This window comes from Mustelus asterias, chromosome 20, assembly GCF_964213995.1.
Source record: "Mustelus asterias chromosome 20, sMusAst1.hap1.1, whole genome shotgun sequence".
NCBI lineage: Eukaryota > Metazoa > Chordata > Chondrichthyes > Carcharhiniformes > Triakidae > Mustelus > Mustelus asterias.
Genome location: NC_135820.1, coordinates 9,393,463 through 9,412,318, shown reverse-complemented (window position 1 = coordinate 9,412,318; position 18,856 = coordinate 9,393,463). Strand labels below are relative to the sequence as shown.

Genomic DNA, 18,856 nt, shown 5'->3' with positions numbered 1-18,856 from the left:
AAATGGCCGCCAGAAGTCAGGGGCTTACACACCTGGCAGTCAGAAGCAGCAAGTTGAGTATCTTGGACTGGGGAAGAGATGCAAAAACAGTTTGCTTGTAAATAACCCCTGCTTAATGTAGAGGGCAGAGGAAGGACTCTCGGATCCCACCTAAGCAGCAGAGTAATAAAATTGGGGCTGCACGGACAGAAAGGACATTTGAAGAGAAGCTATGCTTAAACATAGGGGGAAGGAGACGGACGCTTTGATCCCCCATGCAACAGAGCGAAAAGTTGCGTCGCAGGCTAGCATCAATGGGCTCGACCGTCCAAACAGAGACGGCTGGCTCCGGCGCTTGCAACCAACTTTTACGGATTCGGGAGAGCAGGGGACGAAGCCATGTGAAGGAGGCGACCGGGAGAGATCCCAGGGTACGAGAACCTGTGGGGGACTTGTCAGGGAGAGAGAGAGAGAAAAGAGGGAAGTTTATGGTTTAAGAAGAAAGCAGATAGCCAGCTTTCTGTGTGTGTGAGAGTAGTGAAAGTCTGGGGTGTGTTGAGAGCAGGATTCAAGGAGTTAATAAAGATAGAGACTCAGAAATGCAAACAGCCTGTTTGTTCAGGAAGAGAGAGTACGTGAGATTAGAAGGGTTGGACTGCCATCTTGTGGTGGACTAGGGTATGACAGAAAATGTAATCTTGTCTTTGAAATGTAATCATAGGTTGGACGAAAGAAAACGAAGGTTTCTATTTGTGGTTATTTGTGTGAGTTCAATAAATTACTTACCCCTAGTTGGAATTTTCAATTTTACAATTGTGAGATTGATGCAGAGAGATTGGAATTCATATATATTCTTAAAATATTAATCCTTAAAATTCCTTGATCTGAGAAATAGTCGGTGTCCATGACAATTTTCAACAGAAAGAATAATAATTTGACAGAGATTTGAGCTCTGCCATGTGGAAAAGTAAATTTAAGAACTGCATCAATCTCAAAATTGCTTTCCATTACATGCGGAAATTTGCAAGTAGAGTTAACTAATTTTGGAAACAGTTGATTTGATTTTATATCGTTCAGAGACTGGGAGGAGAGTTGCAGAAATAATTAAACATGCAAATGTTAAGTCTATACTGCAGAGATTTTAAGTAAGTGTCAAAGTCTTAATACCACCAAATTTACAGATTGTTATAGTTGGAGATGAGGGAAATAATTGAGTCCAATAAATGAACATTCAATGAAAGGAACAGGTTTGCGAGGTATCGATGAGATATAGGAAGTGAACAGTGTAATGAAAGTGACGTTATAGAAGAGCTGGTAGGACAGGAGTAGCATAAAACAAAAGGTGGGATTTATTTGATGAATACAGGGAACAACAATGGTGATAAGAGAAAATAGATTTTTGAAGAGATTCTAAAAAAGTAAACCACAGTTCAGGAAGGGCCGTGGATGTCCTCTATATGGATTTCAGTAAGGCATTTGACAAAGTCCCCCATGGCAGGTTGGTTAAGAAGGTTAAGGCTCATGGGATACAATGAGAAGTGGCTAGATGGATGCAGAACTGGCTAGGCCATAGGAGACAGAGGGTAGCGATCGAAGGGTCTTTTTCCAGCTGAAGGTCTGTGACCAGTTGTGTTCCGCAGGGCTCTGTACTGGACCTCTGCTATTTGTGATATATATAAATGATTTGGAAGAAGGTGTAACTGGTTTTATCCGTAAGTTTGCGGATGACACGAAGGTGGCTGGACTTGTGGATAGCGATGAGCATTGTCGGGCAATGCAGCAGGATATAGATAGGCTGGAAAATTGGGCGGAGAGGTGGCAGATGGAATTTAATCCGGATAAATGCGAAGTGATGCATTTTGGAAGAAATAATTTAGGGAGGAGTTATACAATAAATGGCAGAGCCATCAAGAGTATAGAAAAACAGAGGGAACTAGGTGTGCAAGTCCATAAATCCTTGAAGGTGGCAACACAGGTGGAGAAGGTGGTGAAGAAGGCATATGGTATGCTTGCCTTTATAGGACGGGGTATAGAGTATAAAAGCTGGGGTCTGATGATGCAGATGTATAGAACGCTGGTTAGGCCACATTTGGAGTACTGCGTCCAGTTCTGGTCGCCGCACTACCAGAAGGACGTGGAGGCGTTAGAGAGTGCAGAGAAAGTTTGCCGGGATGTTGCCTGGTATGGAGGGTCTTAGCTATGAGGAGAGATTGGGTAAACTGGAGTTGTTCTCCCTGGAAAGACGCAGAATGAGGGAGATCTAATAGAGGTGTACAAGATTATGAAGGGTATAGATAGGGTGAACGGTGGGAAGCTTTTTCCCAGATCAGAAATGACGATCACGAGGGGTCACGGGCTGAAGGTGAGACTCAGATGTTAGAGGGATGTTTTTTACACAGAGGGTGGTGGGGGCCTGGAATGCGCTGCCAAGTAGGGTGGTGGAGGCAGACACGCTAACATTATTTAAGACTTACCTGGATAGTCACATGAGCAGCCTGGGAATGGAAGGATACAAGCGATTGGTCTAGTTGGACCAAGGAGCGGCACAGACTTGGAGGGCCGAAGGGCCTGTTTCCTGTGCTGTACTGTTATTTGTTCTTCTTCTCAGGTGCTAGCTATGAACGAAGGAACAAAGATTTTTTTTTTCAAAAAGAAGTGGTAAGGTAGACACTAATGTACATTTGAAAGCCAACAACATTGTTTTCTGAGTTTCGGATCATTCTGACATAAGAAAATGTTTAGTAAGCAAGCTACTTCAATAGAAATGATGCTATTTAAGAGAAAGAATCAGCAATAAAAAAGTTACTGCCTGAAATCTAATTGAAAAGTTTGATTCCTATTTCAAAGATGCTCAAATGCTATAGAATTCAGTTAAAAAAACATTAGAGTATCCTTTGTGTGTCAAACCCTCTCACCAGAAAAGCGCTAAGACAAGTATTGGAATCTTTTCAACTATTGTAGGAATTTTGTGCAGGATTCCTCCCAAGAGGCAAAGCCTTTAGTGGACCTGACAAAGGGAGGGAGGGCTAGTCGAGAAAAGATAGAGTGGAAAGGGACTGAAATACCAGTTTTTTCATATTTGAAGCTGGCTATGAAAGGCTCAGCTTTGGGATTGCCAGACCTCATCAAATCGTTCCACATATTCTGTGAGGAAAATGATGGAATACAGGCAGCTGTATTTGCTCAGCGGTATGGGGGCAGATTGAGACCAGTGGAGTATTATTTATTATAAGATTCAGTTGCCAGAGGAATGAATCGATGCGTGAATGGTGCTCGCTTGCGCCACGTCGGCGATCAGTGTTTTGGAGCCCCTCAAGCTGACGGGAAAAGATAATTCTCCAGCTCCCAGAAGCGGGAAGATTGAAAGGGGTCAGTGACGGGAGACGTTAATTTCTTAAGGAGAGATAAGCATATAGTGATCACCAGAGGGGGACTAACAGTACAGTTGATGGATCATGAATGTTTTGCAGAATGAAATGAAGAAGAAAGAGAAAGATTAGTGGAACAGAGACTTGCAGGGGAAGGGGTAATTAAGCTCTGTATAGAAAGTGCCAGAAAGTAAGTTAATGTGAACGCCATATAGCATGGCTGTGGTGAATCAAGAGGGAGAGGTGATTTTAGGGGAGCAGATCCCAGGAACTAATTCAGCACATGGAGCAGAGTTGATAGCTTTAACTCCAGCTTCGGAGTGGAGAAAAGGAAAAAGGGTTATCGATTTTACGGACGGCAGTAACGCTTTTGGGAATGTGCGTGATTTTATGGCAGCTTGGGGCAGATGTGTTTTTGTGACTTCAAGTGGGGGGTCACAAACAGCACGAAACGTTTTCCAGCGAGTTACTCCAAGTAGCTTATGTTACTTTGGAGGCAGCAGTAATAACGGTCCCAGATCACAGGAAAGTTGAGAACGAAGCACAGCAAGGGAATGATTTAGCCGACAAGGTAACAAGGACCTTAGTGAACAGAATTGGGAGTGCTCACAGCCTGTATGATTAGCAGCTGTAGCAGTTGACGGAGCCCAGATATTAATGCAAAATAAGTGCGGGAACAAGTAGATGAAAAGGAAAAGGAACGATGGATAAAAGATGGAGAACGGAATGGTCATAATAGAATATGGAGGAGATAGGGGAACATAATATCTCCTAAAGTTTACTCGCTCTTGAATGTTTATCCCGGAATACCTCACACAGGCAGGGACAGAATGCTTGATTTATTGAAGAAACCTTGTGATGGAAAGAGATGGGAGGGGGTGGGGGGCGGTGGGGTGGGGGCAGGAGAGGTAGGAAAGTTTTGTCAGACGTGCTTGCAGTGCGCCCTAGTGGAACCCGGTCGCGCCTGCGAGATTAAACTGGAAGTCGTCCACGTCACCAAGGGGCGTGGGAAAATTTACAAATGGATTTCACAGGGCCGTTACCACGGGTGCAGGGAAAGACGTAATGTATGTAAGTGTGGCCGCGATTCTCTCATCCCGACCCGCAACTTTTCTGGCGGGTCGTGGTGGGAGATGCGCGTTGCACGTCTTGTTCCGGGATTTCCCAGAGCTTGCGAACAGTCGCAGGACAGACCACGCTGGAAACGGGCGGGAAGAATCTATTTTAAATGTATTTTCAATATGTCTTCAATGAAATTATCAGTAACTTACCGGTCCAGATTGAATCTCCCACCGCGCCAGGAATACTTCAACCTGGAGGGGTTCAGACTCGCTCCCAAAGTTCGCGGAACTAGCGAGAGGCCCCGCCGGAATGAAGGTGGGGCAATCGGGGCCACCCAGGGGGTGGGGCGGCGGGGGGGGGGGGTCGCCTGGACATGGGCAGCCTGGCAGTGCCAACCTGGGCCTCCTGGCATTGCCCAAGGGGCAAAGTGCCCATGCCCACGGGGCACCTTGGCACTGTCCAGCGGCCATGTGGCTGTGTCAAGGAGGGAGGGCCTGCAGTGGAATGGATCTAGGGGCAATTAGTCTGCATGGCGATCGGTCTGGGATGAAGCGAGGGCAGCGAGGCCTGGGGAGTGGGTGGTCTGCCGGGTGGGCCTGCCACCAGAGGGGGAAAGGAGTGGGGTCTGACCCCGGGAGAGGGGATCCGCGGGGGGAGGGGGTCTGCAGGGGAGAGGGGATTGGGGAGATCGCCACTGCTGGGGCGTGGAGGTTGGGCTGTGCATTGGGGTGCTCCGTGACGGGGGGTGGGTTCATGGCTGGCCGGGAAGTATTGTGGGGTCCGCTATTGGGCCTTGGGAGGGGCCTGGAGGGGGTCCCGGGCTAGCCAGCGACCAAGCTAGCTAGCAAACGCGGAATCTGGCAGGTCGGAGCCACTGCGCATGTGCAGAGTTCAAGACCTGCCAGGCTCCGGTGCGAATAGACCCCGCCCCCCTGGGTTTTTCATGATATCACAATTGGAACCTCTGCAGTATACAGAGTGGGGAGATTTGGGTGAGAAACTGAACTGACAAAACGGTTGGATTTGGAACAGTTTTCCCGCCAATTCAGCACTTTTGGAAGAATCGCAGCCTGTATTCCAGTTTACTCGATGGGTTGAAGCATTCCCATGTAAAGATGCAACAGCTGAAACAGTAAGTTTGACATTAGCAAATGAGATAATTCCCAGGTGTGGAATGCCTCTTCAGTTAGATTCAGATCAAGGAACCCATTTCACAGGGAGAGTTTTGAAAGTGGTCTGTCGAATGTCGGGAATAAAACAGAGGTTTTTCATACCTAGTATGAGGGTTTTATGCATTTTCTCAAAAAAGCATGTATTCACGCAACAGCAGCTGAGAGATTGGATTAAACTGACAGGAAAGAGTACACCTGCCCACAACAGGAGGTAAGATAATGATGAAACGCATGAGTGACAAAAAGGGATTAGGAACCGGCTGGGAAGGGCCTGTTGATGTGATGGTTACAAGGCACACATGCACCCTGATTGATAAGAAGTGCAGACACTGGACTCAGTTAAAATATTATCCCTGTGGGAAACCCAAAACAGCGAACCTGACACAGTGACTGGATGACTTATTATTATAACAGAACTAGAGAGAATCTGATTAGATCAAGGTTTTTTCTTATTACTAATTTTAAGGCCGCAAAGCACTCTGGATTTTATTGCAGGTTATATGCTAGCGAAGATACGGGGAGCTCTAAAACAAGAACCACAATCATGGCGCAGCTCCAATCAAGATCAACCAGACAGCCCCCAATGCAGAAGCAAGTCAAGTCGAGAGCGCACAGAATACAAGTTTTGTAAACAAGTTTTATTATTACTTCTTGACATTGTCCAACAATTGCATTCACTTGTAAGACAGAAGTTGTGTAGACTGTTATAATGACTGCATGTGTATTTTATTGTTTTAGTATTGTATATACAGAAGTTGATTGAAGTTGAATCAATAGCTGGGATGTTTCATCGATCTGGAGAGGTACGTGTGAACATATCTATATGTGGCATATACAAATGCAGCGATGACTAACCAGTCAAAGTGTTGGGTTTGTTCACATATTCCCATCCATGCGGGAAGAGGAATACCTTTACAGCCAACACCGCTGACATGGCTAGAGTTAATAATGACATATCAGGTAGTTCAGAAGACTAGATACCCTGGACACTATATACCAGCATTTGACAACACAGATATGTGTAGAACGTTCCATACCAGTAGGTACTGTGCAGGGAAGATAGGTTATATGAGATGGAACACACCCGTCTATAATCCAAAAAAATGTTAGCTCCCAATCTGATTTTGGAACAGCCAAACCCGAAACCAAAAGGGACTTACTGTATGCGGAATCTCGGAAAGGGCCTGGGAAAAATTTAGCGGTAAGTGAATGCAACTACAAAATAGGTCAGAACAGCTAGATCAACCTGAATCCGCCCAAAAGTGACCAGTCGTCTAAAATATCCTATTTCTTTAAAGTATGCAATACTTACCCAACACTCAATTGTACTTATTCCACCTGCGGAGCCAAAGCATATCCTTGGCTCTCAATTGAATGGAAAGGGTCGTGTTACCTTGGATGTGTGCGCCTAAACATATGTCACACCCACAAACTCCCGCCCTTGCCAAGACATCGACGAACAATTTCAGAAGCAGAACAATTCGTTGGCATACTCCTATTGAATAGCTAAAACATTGGGAGAGGTTATAATATTGCGCAGCATTTTTGAACAAGTTGACAATGACACAGCCACTAACATAGCTGCAAAAAGGAATGAGATGACTGTCATGCGCACTGTGGTGCCTCAGCATCAGTTTGGAATTGGATTATGTGTTGGCAGATAACGGTGGGACGTGTGCAGTGATTGGGTTAGGCTGTTGCCCTACATACCAGATAGTACAGGAAACATAATTAACCTGGCTGCTCACATCAGAAAATAGGAGGGAAAATTTAAACAACCACCACTGTCTACCATGAGTGAATCACTGCCAGGATGGCTGGATGCTGTGGAAACGTCAATCCTACAAAGGATTGCAATGTTTGTCATGATGATATAGGCATTGATGTCACTCGCCAAAGTAGTTAAGTATGTCAGCGCAAGACACTGCACGTCCACAGAAGCGATACCTCCAGTGATAATAGTAAAGTTGAGCAAGAAAGGATATGAAGGGACCCGTCGTCCTGCAGGCTGTAGGATCAATAATTGGGACAGCTCTATTTAGTGGACGTATCTTGGGCTAGCGAAAGGTCAAACGTGAGAACTGAAGGAGGTTTATATAAAACCTGTAGTATAAACGTGCCTCGTTTTAAATTCACTACAACAAATAGACTAGGTTAAGGTATAGATTATAAGGTGCCTTATATGTAAAATAACGACTCCCCACGTGTCTAATACAAAACGCAAAGATATTGTCTGTATAACCGAAATTAAACCAAGTATTGTGAAATTAAACTGTATTCTTAATGTGTTTTGTAAACCTTGGCCGATGGGGATCTAAATGCTCAGCATGATGGGAAATAGACTGTAGTAGAAAGTCCAAATGATTTTGAGACAATGAAGTATACAGAGAACAGTTCTCCTTATCAGACTGAGTCAGGCCTCTGCAAGTTACTCAGGGGTGTACAATGTACGGGAGTGCATTAGTTAGTGGTTGACAACGTTGGCACGGTTTGTCATGCTGATAATGGGACTGGACATAGGCAAGGGAATCGACTCCCCTCGCCAATTAAATCTCCAGGATTTAGGTAGTTAGGTTTCCAACTAAGTATGGAAGAACTTTCAGGTGCAATGAAGTAACGATTTCCTAATCCTGCTGATTAGAGCGTTATTGGCTATGGAAATAATGTGTAATATTGTGATTGGACCCTCCAGCTTGGGTGACAAGCTGGGCGGGAAATCTAAGTATCCAGAATAGTATAGCAGTCTCACACTTGTACTCATATGGCAAAAAGGGTAGCTCGTGCTTGCTGACTATTTTTTTTCTGATGCATAGCAAAAAATTTATTTTCACTCTTTAACTACATACGGTCTTTCATGGCTTGTGTAGTGGTTCAGTTTAGCTGAGACAAGATACCGCAGAGAAATACCACAGAGGATTATTAATCGAGAGGCATAGCTGGATTGAGATCCAGAATTTCTGTTGTCCTCAGGAGCTAAAACTGCTGGATTCCCAAAAGTCCACACCCCATTGCTGCTGTCAGCAAGAAAGCAGAATTTGGCACTCAACTGAATCTCCGTTTACTGCAGTGGAACAAGGAAAAACCTGCTGCAGGTAAGGACGGAGAATCCAGCCTAACATTTCAAATTCAACGTTATTCATCTTTGCAATACGAGCAGTTCAAGTTTGAGAGGTTATATGCTGTTGAGAAACATTTCAAACATTGACGATTAACGTCCATGTGATGAGGAACTCATGATAATTTGCTCATGTGTCTGAATGTGTAAAGGGTTAAACCATTTCAGCAATGATTATAATATTTCTACCGGTTTTCCTTCAAAATTGTGCAATGAGATCTAGATTCACCAGGGGTAATATAATATGATCGCAGAAAGTAAGCTTTCTTTTTTGTTATTTTGATGATGTTAAAATAACGAAGCTCAAAGAAAAGTACAGCACAGGAACAGCCCTTCAGCCCTACAAACTCTTGCCGATCATCAGCCCTTAACTAAACTAAAACATCGTTCTGATATTAATCGGTCTGTAGCTCTCTGTTCCCTCCTTGTTCATGTAGTCATCCAGATGTCTCTTAAAGTTTGCTAATGTGTCTGCTTTCACCACCTGCTCTAGCAACGCATTCCAGGCTCTCACCACTGTGTGCGTGAAAAAAATCTCCCACACATTTCCCTGAAACTTTTCCCCTCTATCTTGAATATCTCTCCCGTTGTAATTGACACTTCCGCACTGGGGAAACAAAAATCCTAACTATTCACCCCTTATATGACTTTCATAATTGTGTAGACCTCTATCAGGTCTCTCCTCAGCCGCCGGCTTACCAGTGAAAACAATCGTCCATTTGTCAACCTATCCGCATAGCCAAAGCCCTCGAGACCAGGCAACATCCGAGTGAACCTTTTTTGTTTGCACTCAATACCCCAAATGTGACTTGACCAAGTTTTCTTTATATAGCTGCAACATGATTTTCTAACTCGAGTATTCAATGTTCTGGCTGATGACGGCAAGCGTGGCATGTGTCTTCTTAATGGCCTTGGTCACAGATGTTGCTACTGTCAGAGAACTGTGACCTGTTGCTAAAGGTTCTGCCATTTACAGGTTTACAAAATAACTCACGCCTAAATTTGATCCCCAAAGTGCATCATTTCGCTATTGTCCCTGTTAAACTCGACCTGCCGTTCCTGTGTCCAATTCTCCAATCTTTCTATATCCTGTTGTGTTCTCTGAGAATCCACGGGCTTATCAGTAACTCCACCGATCTTCCTGTCATCCATAAACTTACTAATCAGACCATACATTTCCCTCCAGATCATTTATATATAGTACAATCAACTGATGTTCCAGCAGTGATCCCTGTGGCACACGACTAGCTACAGATCTCTATTCTCAAAAACACACTTCCACGGGTACCCGCTGTCATAGAACATATAACATAGAACAGTACAGCACAGAACAGGCCCTTCGGCCCACGATGTTCTCCCGAGCTTTATCTGAAACGAAGATCAAGCTATCCAACTCCCTATCATCCTGGTGTGCTCCATGTGCCTATCCAATAACTGCTTAAATGTTCACACTCCAACCACTCTCTGCATAAAGAACCTACCTCTGATATCCTTCCTATATCTCCCACCATGAACTCTATAGTTATGCCCCTTTGTAATAGCTCCATCCACCCGAGGAAATAGTCTTTGAACGTTCACTCAATCTATCCCCTTCATCATTTTATAAACCTCTATTAAGTCTCCCCTCAGCCTCCTCCGCTCCAGAGAGAACAGCCCTAGCTCCCTCAACCTTTCCTCATAAGACCTACCCTCCAAACCAGGCAGCATCCTGGTAAATCTCCTCTGCACTCTTTCCAGCGCTTCCACATCCTTCTTATAGTGAGGTGACCAGAACTGCACACAATATTCCAAATGTGGTCTCACCAAGGTCCTGTACAGTTGCAGCATAACCCCACGGCTCTTAAACTCCAACCCCCTGTTAATAAAAGCTAACACACTGTAGGCCTTCTTCACAGCTCTATCCATTTGATTGGCAACAGTTAGAGATCTGTGTATATGGACCCCAAGATCTCTCTGTTCCTCCACAGTCTTCAGAACCCTACCTTTGACCCTGTAATCCACATTTAAATTAGTCCTACCAAAATGAATCACCTCACATTTATCAGGGTTCAACTCCATTTGTCATTTTTCAGCCCAGCTTTGCATCCTATCTATGTCTCTTTGCAGCCTACAACAGCCCTCCACCTCATCCACTACTCCTCCAATCTTGCTGTCATCAGCAAATCTACTGATCTACCCTTCAGCCCCCTCCTCTAAATCATTAATAAAAATCGCAAAGAGCACAGGACCAAGCACTGATCCCTGTGGCACTCCGGTAGCAACCTGCCTCCAGTCCGAAAATTTTCCATCCACCACCACCCTCTGTCTTCGATCAGATAGCCAGTTACTTATCCAATCGGCCAACTTTCCCTCTATCCCACACCTCCTTATTTTCATCATAAGCCGACCATGGCGTCCTTATCAAATGCCTTACTAAAATCCGTGTATATGACATCAACTGCCCTGCCTTCATCAACACACCTAGTTACCTCCTCAAAAAATTCAATCAAATTTGTGAGGCACGACTTGCCCTTCACGAATCCGTGCTGACAATCCCGGATTAATCCGCGCCTTTCTAAATGACCGTAAATCCTATCCCTAAGTACCTTTTCCATCAAGTTACCAACTACCGAAGTAAGACTAACCAGTCTATAATTACCAGGGTCATTTCTATTCCCTTTCTTAAACAGAGGAACCACATTCGCCACTCTCCAGTCCTCTGGCACCATCCCCGTGGACAGTGAGGAGCCAAAGATCAAAGCCAAAGGCTCTGCATTCTCATCCCTTGCCTCCCAAAGAATCCGAGGATATATTTCATCAGGCCCAGGGGACCTATCGAACTTCAGTTTATTCAAAACTGCCAGTACATCCTCCCTCCGAACATCATTTCCTCCAGCCCATTAGCCTGTAACACCTTCTCTTCCTCAAAAACATGCCCCCTCTCCTTGGTGAACACTGAAGAAAAGTATTCATTCATCACCTCGCCTATCTCTACTGACTTCATACACAAGTTCCAACTACTGTCCTTGACCGGCCCTAACCTCACCCTGGTCATTCTGTTATTCTTCACATAAGAGTAAAAAGCCTTGGGGTTTTCCTTGATCCGACCCGCCAAGGACTTCTCATGTCACCTCCTAGCTCCCCTAAGCCCCTTTTTCAGCTCATTCCTTGCTAACTTGTAACCCTCAACCGAGCTATCTGAACCTTGTTTCCTCATCCCTACATAAGCTTCCCTCTTCCTTTCCACAAGACATTCCACCTCTTTCGTGAACCATGGTTCCCTCACTCGGCCATTTCCTCCCTGCCTGACAGGGACATACCTATCAAGGACACCCAGTCTTTGTTCCGAGAAAAAGTTCCACTTTTCATTAGTGCCTTTCCCTGATAGTTTCTGATATGCCCCCTAATTCTTACCTAATCGCATCATAATTACCTCTCCCCCAATTGTAAACCTTGCCCTGCCGTACGGCCCTATCCCTCTCCATTGCAATAACAAAAGACACCGAATTGTGGTCACTATCTCCAAAGTGCTCTCCCACAAACAAATCTAACACTTAGCCCGGTTCATTTCCCAGTACCAAATCCAATGTGGCCTCACCTCTTGTCGGCCTATCCACATATTGTGTCAGGACACCCTCCTGCACACAGTGCACATCAACTGACCCATCCGAACTATTTGACCTACAAAGGTTCCAATCAATATTTGGAAAGTTAAAGTCCCCCATGATAACTACCCTGTGACCCTCACACATATCCATAATCTGCTTAGCAATTTCTTCCTCCACATCTCTATTACTATTTGGGGGCCTATAGTAAGCTCCTAACAATGTGACCGCTCCTTTCCTTTTTCTAACTTCAGCCCATATTACCTCAGTGTGCACATCCCCCTCGAAGTGCCTTTCCGCAGCCGTTAAACTATCCTTGATTAACAATGCTACTCCTCCACCTCTTTTGCCAGCTTCCCTGCACTTACTGAAATATTTATACCCCGGAACGTCCAACAACCATTCCTGTCCTTGTTCTACCCACGTCTCCGTAATGGCCACAACATCGTAGTCCCAAATACCAATCCACGCCCCAAGTTGGTCATCTATGACCAAGCCAGTTCTGTATCCATCTCGTCAGCCCACCGCGAATTCCAAGAGATTATAGATTATTTACTAATATGGCAGGTGCGTTCTTGCCAAACGTGTTACTAAGGTTCATATAAACTGCATCCTCAGTTGAAATATTCGACTAAAAAGTTTCCAATTGCAATCTTGGATGACAAAAATAATGTTGTTTCCATAATAATCTTCAGTCTAGTCGACGCACAATCCAAAAAGCGCAAAGCAGCAGCAGAATAAGATCAAAGATAAACGCATCATCTTAGAACATAAAGATTGCGGGTTTGATGTGGTGGGAGTGGAGACTGCGATCTGAGAGAGGAGGAGGCATTGCATTATCGATAAAGGAAGCCATCACTGTGGAATGAGGGAAAATTTCTTAGACAGCTCTTCACTGAAGGCCAAATGAGTGGAGTGCAACAATAAAAAGGATTGTATCTCAGCTGTGTTTATAGGACAAGCCTCACGACAGTCAGGAGGAGATAGACGAGCAGTTCTGTACGCAAAAGAGAAGTGTGAGGGGAATAGGGTTATCTAGGTAGTGTATTTTAACTTCAGCATCTTAACTGGAATCCCCTTTGTGCGATAGGTTTGGACGGGTTGATTTTTTAAAAGTGCATCCAGGAGAGTGTTTTGTGTCTACATAAATTGTCCTCTTTGTGATGAGGCAATGCTTGACCTAATGCAAGGAAATGATTCAAGGCAAGTTTTGAAGTGGTCGTGGCTAAGTTGTTTATGAATAGTGACCATACATCTGCAAAGTTATTATAGAACTGGAAAGGATAGTCCAAAACCAAATGTCTGAATTAGGGACAGCCCGATTTCAACATCAGTGGACAGGACTTCGCAAACCAGATTGCAAGCAACCACTTGCAGTTAAATATGCATTTAGAAAGTGGGAGTCGTTTAAAAGTGAAATAGTAAAACTTTATAGTCAACATGTTCCTCTAGGGGGATGGTGGCATTCAAAGAATACCGAGGGTTTTTTTTTAATGCAGGAAAGGTATAAAGAATAAAAAGCGGAGGAGGTCAGTCGCACGCTCCCTCGAAATGGAGCTGGACCGGATGTTGGACGCAATCAATGTGACAAGAACCATCCTCTTTCCCAGTGCATGCAATAGACTACCTGAAAATATCGTGGCAGAATGCTGAGAGGCGTTGGATTTCAGCAGCAACAGAATATCTAGATGGAAAGCAATGCAATGTAGGAAGAAAATGAACGGCCTCCTCAAAGCTGCAATAGTGAGAACACACTTGTCCTCAACTCGCAACGTTCACAGCCTTAACCATAGCCACGTTACCATCAGCAAATCTATCGTTGAACCAGTTGGCCTACCAGCACTTCCCACAGATTTGGTGGCGTTTCCGAGATGGCCCGTATCGTCAGAAATTCAGACACGACAAGATTCACGAAGTCAGTGTCTCAGTTTAAAGATGTAACTTTTTTCGACCAGCTGTCGATAGAGAAAACATCAGACGCTCAGGGCAACTCTGAGATAGAGCGGCTGGACCTCTCCAATGTAAAGTGACCTATATAATTCAAAACAGATCAATTATCTTTTGCTCGTCAATTACTCCCGTCTTCTAACTAAATCAGATAGTAAAGTAATGATGCTCACTGTTAGGAAGCAAGGTCTTCCATCAGGCTCTAGTGACTCGAAGCTATTCTTGATGCCAAAAAGACTGGTGGGGTTTCTGAGGTGGCCGGTGCCGTCAGAAATTCAGACAATGTAAGACTTACGAAGCCAGTCTCACAGTTTAAAGATGTAACTTTCATTTAGACCAGGGGCCAATATGAGAACGCATCAAAGGTACAGGGCAGTTCTCCGATAGAACAGCTAGACGTCCCCAATGAATTCTGACATATGCAATTCAAAATCGTTCAATTATAGGCTGTTCATCAGTTATTCCCACCTTTCCTTAGCTTTAAATCAGTCATCTACAAAACACATAAATCAAAATACCTGTCATATATCTGAGCCAATCGCATCTTACCCTCTGGCATAATGGCATTTTGTTCGTCTCTAGAATCCGGAAGTTAACTCCTGTCTTGTCTGACCGCACTTCCGTGTTGCCTAGTAACCTCAGACGCTATCCCAAAATTCACACGAAAGCTCGAATGCGCTTCCACCGTTGGAAACCAGATTAGCGCATGACTCCACGTGTGGGCACGCATCCATCTGATCTGAACAGTGAATAAAGCCTACACATGAAATATGATTGTGTTCTAAATGTTCTCTCCATCAGAAACTCTAATGACAAAACTTTGCATATTCTCATGTTTTTAGCATTCCCTTAGAACATGGTTCTCTCCTAATGCCTTCAACCATTATACTTTTGTAGCAATCCGCCTTCGGCTAAAGTGAGCAATGATTCTTAAAAATGAATTACTGCTTCGCAAACATCAGCTTATGTGTTTTAAAATTATAATCACTTATTATAATAATCACTTGCTTAAATCTCTTACTGCATCTGGTATGTGTGTAAATCGCGTTTTTGTTAGCTTATAAGACTGCTTTAACAGTCATTTAACTTATTGTTGGTAGTTCTGTCCCTGCCGTGATGTCAAATGGCTTACAAATCTTTACTAATCTGTTATGATTCCTTCCTCACTCCCTAATTTCCCTATCCCAATGATCCCCATCATAATGACACACACCCCCGAGACCCATCAGAATCCTTTAGGTCCACACTTCACTGATCCTTTAATATTTCACCGATTGTAACTCAGTGCTTCTTCAACGTACTAACATTGCTTGGCATCCAGCTCCTTCCAAGGGTTCTTCCAGACTATTTTGGAACACCCCCTCGAGTGCCTTGCCTGTTTATTTATATCGCCCGTCGACGAATGCCATGCCTTTCAGAATGGAATCACAAGATGGACGACAGCCAGAAGGCTTTTGGCAGAAACAGGGGGTTGATCCTGATAATCGATATGGCCGCCACCACAGTTTTCAGCCAAGCAGAATGTCACACCACTCACAACGGAGCCGGATAATGTTAATACTTGCTGGCATGTCTGGAGATCTTTAGCCATAAAATTATCAGCTGATCCATGATGCTTTAATAGTGAAACTACAACTGTATAAAATAGCAACACAACAAGTCTAACAGCATTGAAATTTATGTACAATACCCTACTCGTACCACCGAGACGAGTGTCGTTCCCTGTCTGTCAGTGCCGGACCCTTCAGGGCTTTTCAGTTGGTAGACTCAAAGGTAAAGTTTCGCGGTTCCTTCTTTTCATTATCTCCAATTGTGCAATCTCCGTGAACAAGGTAGGACACCAACGTCTAGTCACTTATTTGCACCGGGCTCTGGTCTTATCTTCATGGACTTTTCTCGTGGACAGTTCGTGACTGTCGAGGTACCTTCTCCTGATAAGCCTGATAAGCATTTCGAACATCCTTTCTGTGGTCGAATCAGCTTCACCTTGTAAATCCCTGAACAAATCGCTCATACCAATTGTTATTTTGTATTTCCTGTAGAAAGTATCAGTTTTAAGGCCCTGGAGTGTTTTTGGCATCGACTGGCCAGTCGTATTCCGATGTCACCGACATCTAACAGGACGTTTTGAACATCCTCCCTGCAGGACCACCGGTTAGGAACAACGCACTGTGGCTTAGAATGCCAAGGTCACCACAGCTACGTAACTTTGCCCAGTCACTGGGGCATCTCTCTAGTTCGGCTATACTACCATAATTGCTGGCAGTCTCGGGATACTAGTGATTCTGCAAGTGCATTTAGTCTCGTTATTCACTTCTCAGTCAGTCACTTTAGATATCATCATTTGATTCCCATAGCGATGATACCCAAGTGGGACCTGCGGGAAGGCATGACTAACTGTGTTAGAAGAAGTGGAAAAATTCATGCAGCAAATAGAACGAGTCGTGGAGGAGGACTACTGCTTTTGTACATCAATGGATTTGAGAATCATGTCCCGAAGGATATTCACTTCTTTAGTGGGCAGATATCCAGTTACACCAGCTATCACTTCTCGGCCAGTCACTGTAGCCATTATCACTTGGACCAAAAGTGATGATTGTCACGGTGGACCAACGGGGAAGAGTTGTGTTATAGAAAGTGACAAAATTCACTCAGTTACTGTAGCTACCTCTCTTCAACAGAGTCAGACCTTGGACGTGGAGCCACCTGCTGCTTTCCACTTTCTCTCTCCTCTGAGTTCTGATTGGAACGGGTGAGATATAGAAGGGTTAGTTATGGACAAGTGGGCAACAAAATTAGAATTTCACAAACAAAACGGGTTTTTTTTTTGCCTTAATCCCGAGCGCCATTCACTTTATGCAGTCACATTCATCAGTGGGTTATGGTGGTACGGGGGTTAGTGAAATGGAAGTGGACAGAGATCTGGTCTCCAAGGCAACACCCATCGCCTCGCAGGCCCTACAGAGTTACGGTTAAGTAGCCATCCAAGTGAGTCAGAGTTAGGCTTGCCGACTAACAACTTCACTATTCTCTCAGCAGGAAAGAATTACACAACATCATTCCCCTAAAACGTACCAGACCAAAATAACGGTGGGTCAGATCGAAGTCACCCCATCTCACATTCTGAAATGAGAATTGATGTCAGTGGAACATCTTGGTGTACACAGAGTCAGATTTCTCGTTAGCATGAGGAGCACCATAGCTTTCCTAACAGCGAGAATTCATGTTCCTCCAGCTTCGTGTTCAGAACAGTGGACACTTACAAACCAACTCTACTGTCCTGGTGTGATACCCAGAATCCATTCGAGGAGCGCGTGAAGGAATTCTCAGGGGAGCCCCGGGAGAGAGCTATGAGGAACGCCAGGTCAGTAGACGCCAAAGAAGTGACGAACCACAAAATATCTATTCATATGAACTTTCTCAATTAAGTTACAATCTGCCCATATTCCTGTCCCTCCGCTGCACTGAACCATGTGTCGTCTTATACAGCAGATGAACCAGATGCGGCCTGGGCGTCAAGAGCTGGCAGGCCCTCTGGGACGCACGCTGCGACCCGCATCGAAACGTCAGAGGGACGTTCCGCGAAAAAAAAGCTCCAAGAAAACTTCCGAGGACGATGCCGACCAGTTGGCACAGGCACCAGCCCCACCACACACTTGCGCAGGTGCACTCACCACGCTGGGAAATGTTAGCGGTGAGGATTCTGGTGCACTTTGCGGACTGCACCATTCAGCCCTACATGCATATCAGTTGAAGGCTGGGACGCCCGAGGGGTCGGGCAGCCAAAGGTCTGCCAGGGCCTAAGAAAGGTTTGGTCGCCAAACAGTTCCCGAGCCGCAGGGATCAGTTCTCAAAAATCTGTTGAAAATCCTATTGCTGCGGGGCTCCAATGGCTGCTCCAGAATTAAGAGGCTATCACTGAGGGCTCGCCCACAATGGTGCAGACGTAGTTGGGCCAACAAGGCTAGGAGCTCCTGGTGACAAAAAAGCTTCTGGAGCTTACTGCAGCTGCACTCGATGATATTGAGTGTCCCAGGGGCCCAGCAGCACCGTGGAGGGGGAGGAAAGGCTCGAGCCCATGCAGTGGACCTCTGCTCAGGAGAACCAGTCCAACCGCAGTTTTTCTGAACTGCCGCATCCTGGCACATGGACATCTCAGTGACAGAGGCCTGAACAGGGCGATCCCAGTCCTCGGGGCACGGAACAGAGCTGATATCCATCGCTTCTGATCGGCATCTTGTGGGTGGGCAGCGGTGGTCACCTAGACGTAACAGTAGGCCACATAAGGTTAAAAGTATTGAGGTTCACCAAGAGGGCCTGGGTAAGGCAGTAACTGCATTTAGGAACAGACTAACGTACAATTTTACTTATTACTAATCGGTGCTATCTTCTTCTTGGTTTGCTGTCTTGGAAAATTCATCGGGATGATTAGCTTGTTAACATTCTTGCGTTCATCATCTTGAGAAACAATCAGAGAAACATGGTGCCACGGTGGTTAACACTGCTGCGTTCCAATGTTAGGGACCAAGGTTCATTTCCGGTCTTGTGTGACTGTCTGTGTGGACATTACACGTTCTCCGTCTGTGCGAGTTTCCGCTGGGTGTTCCTGTTCCGTCCAACAGTCCAAAG

General features: G+C 45.0%; 1 protein-coding gene across 1 annotated transcript in view; it reads left to right on the top strand.

The window, feature by feature from the left end:
* The first annotated feature begins 211 nt into the window (after positions 1 to 211).
* Positions 212 to 18,856, top strand: part of LOC144508755 (cell adhesion molecule CEACAM5-like) — a 56,774-nt gene continuing 38,129 nt past the window's right edge. The window contains exons 1-3 of the mRNA XM_078237065.1: positions 212 to 410; positions 6,320 to 6,384; positions 8,649 to 8,673. Coding sequence (XP_078093191.1) covers positions 212 to 410; positions 6,320 to 6,384; positions 8,649 to 8,673 — 289 coding nt within the window. The remainder of the gene's footprint in view (positions 411 to 6,319; positions 6,385 to 8,648; positions 8,674 to 18,856) is intronic.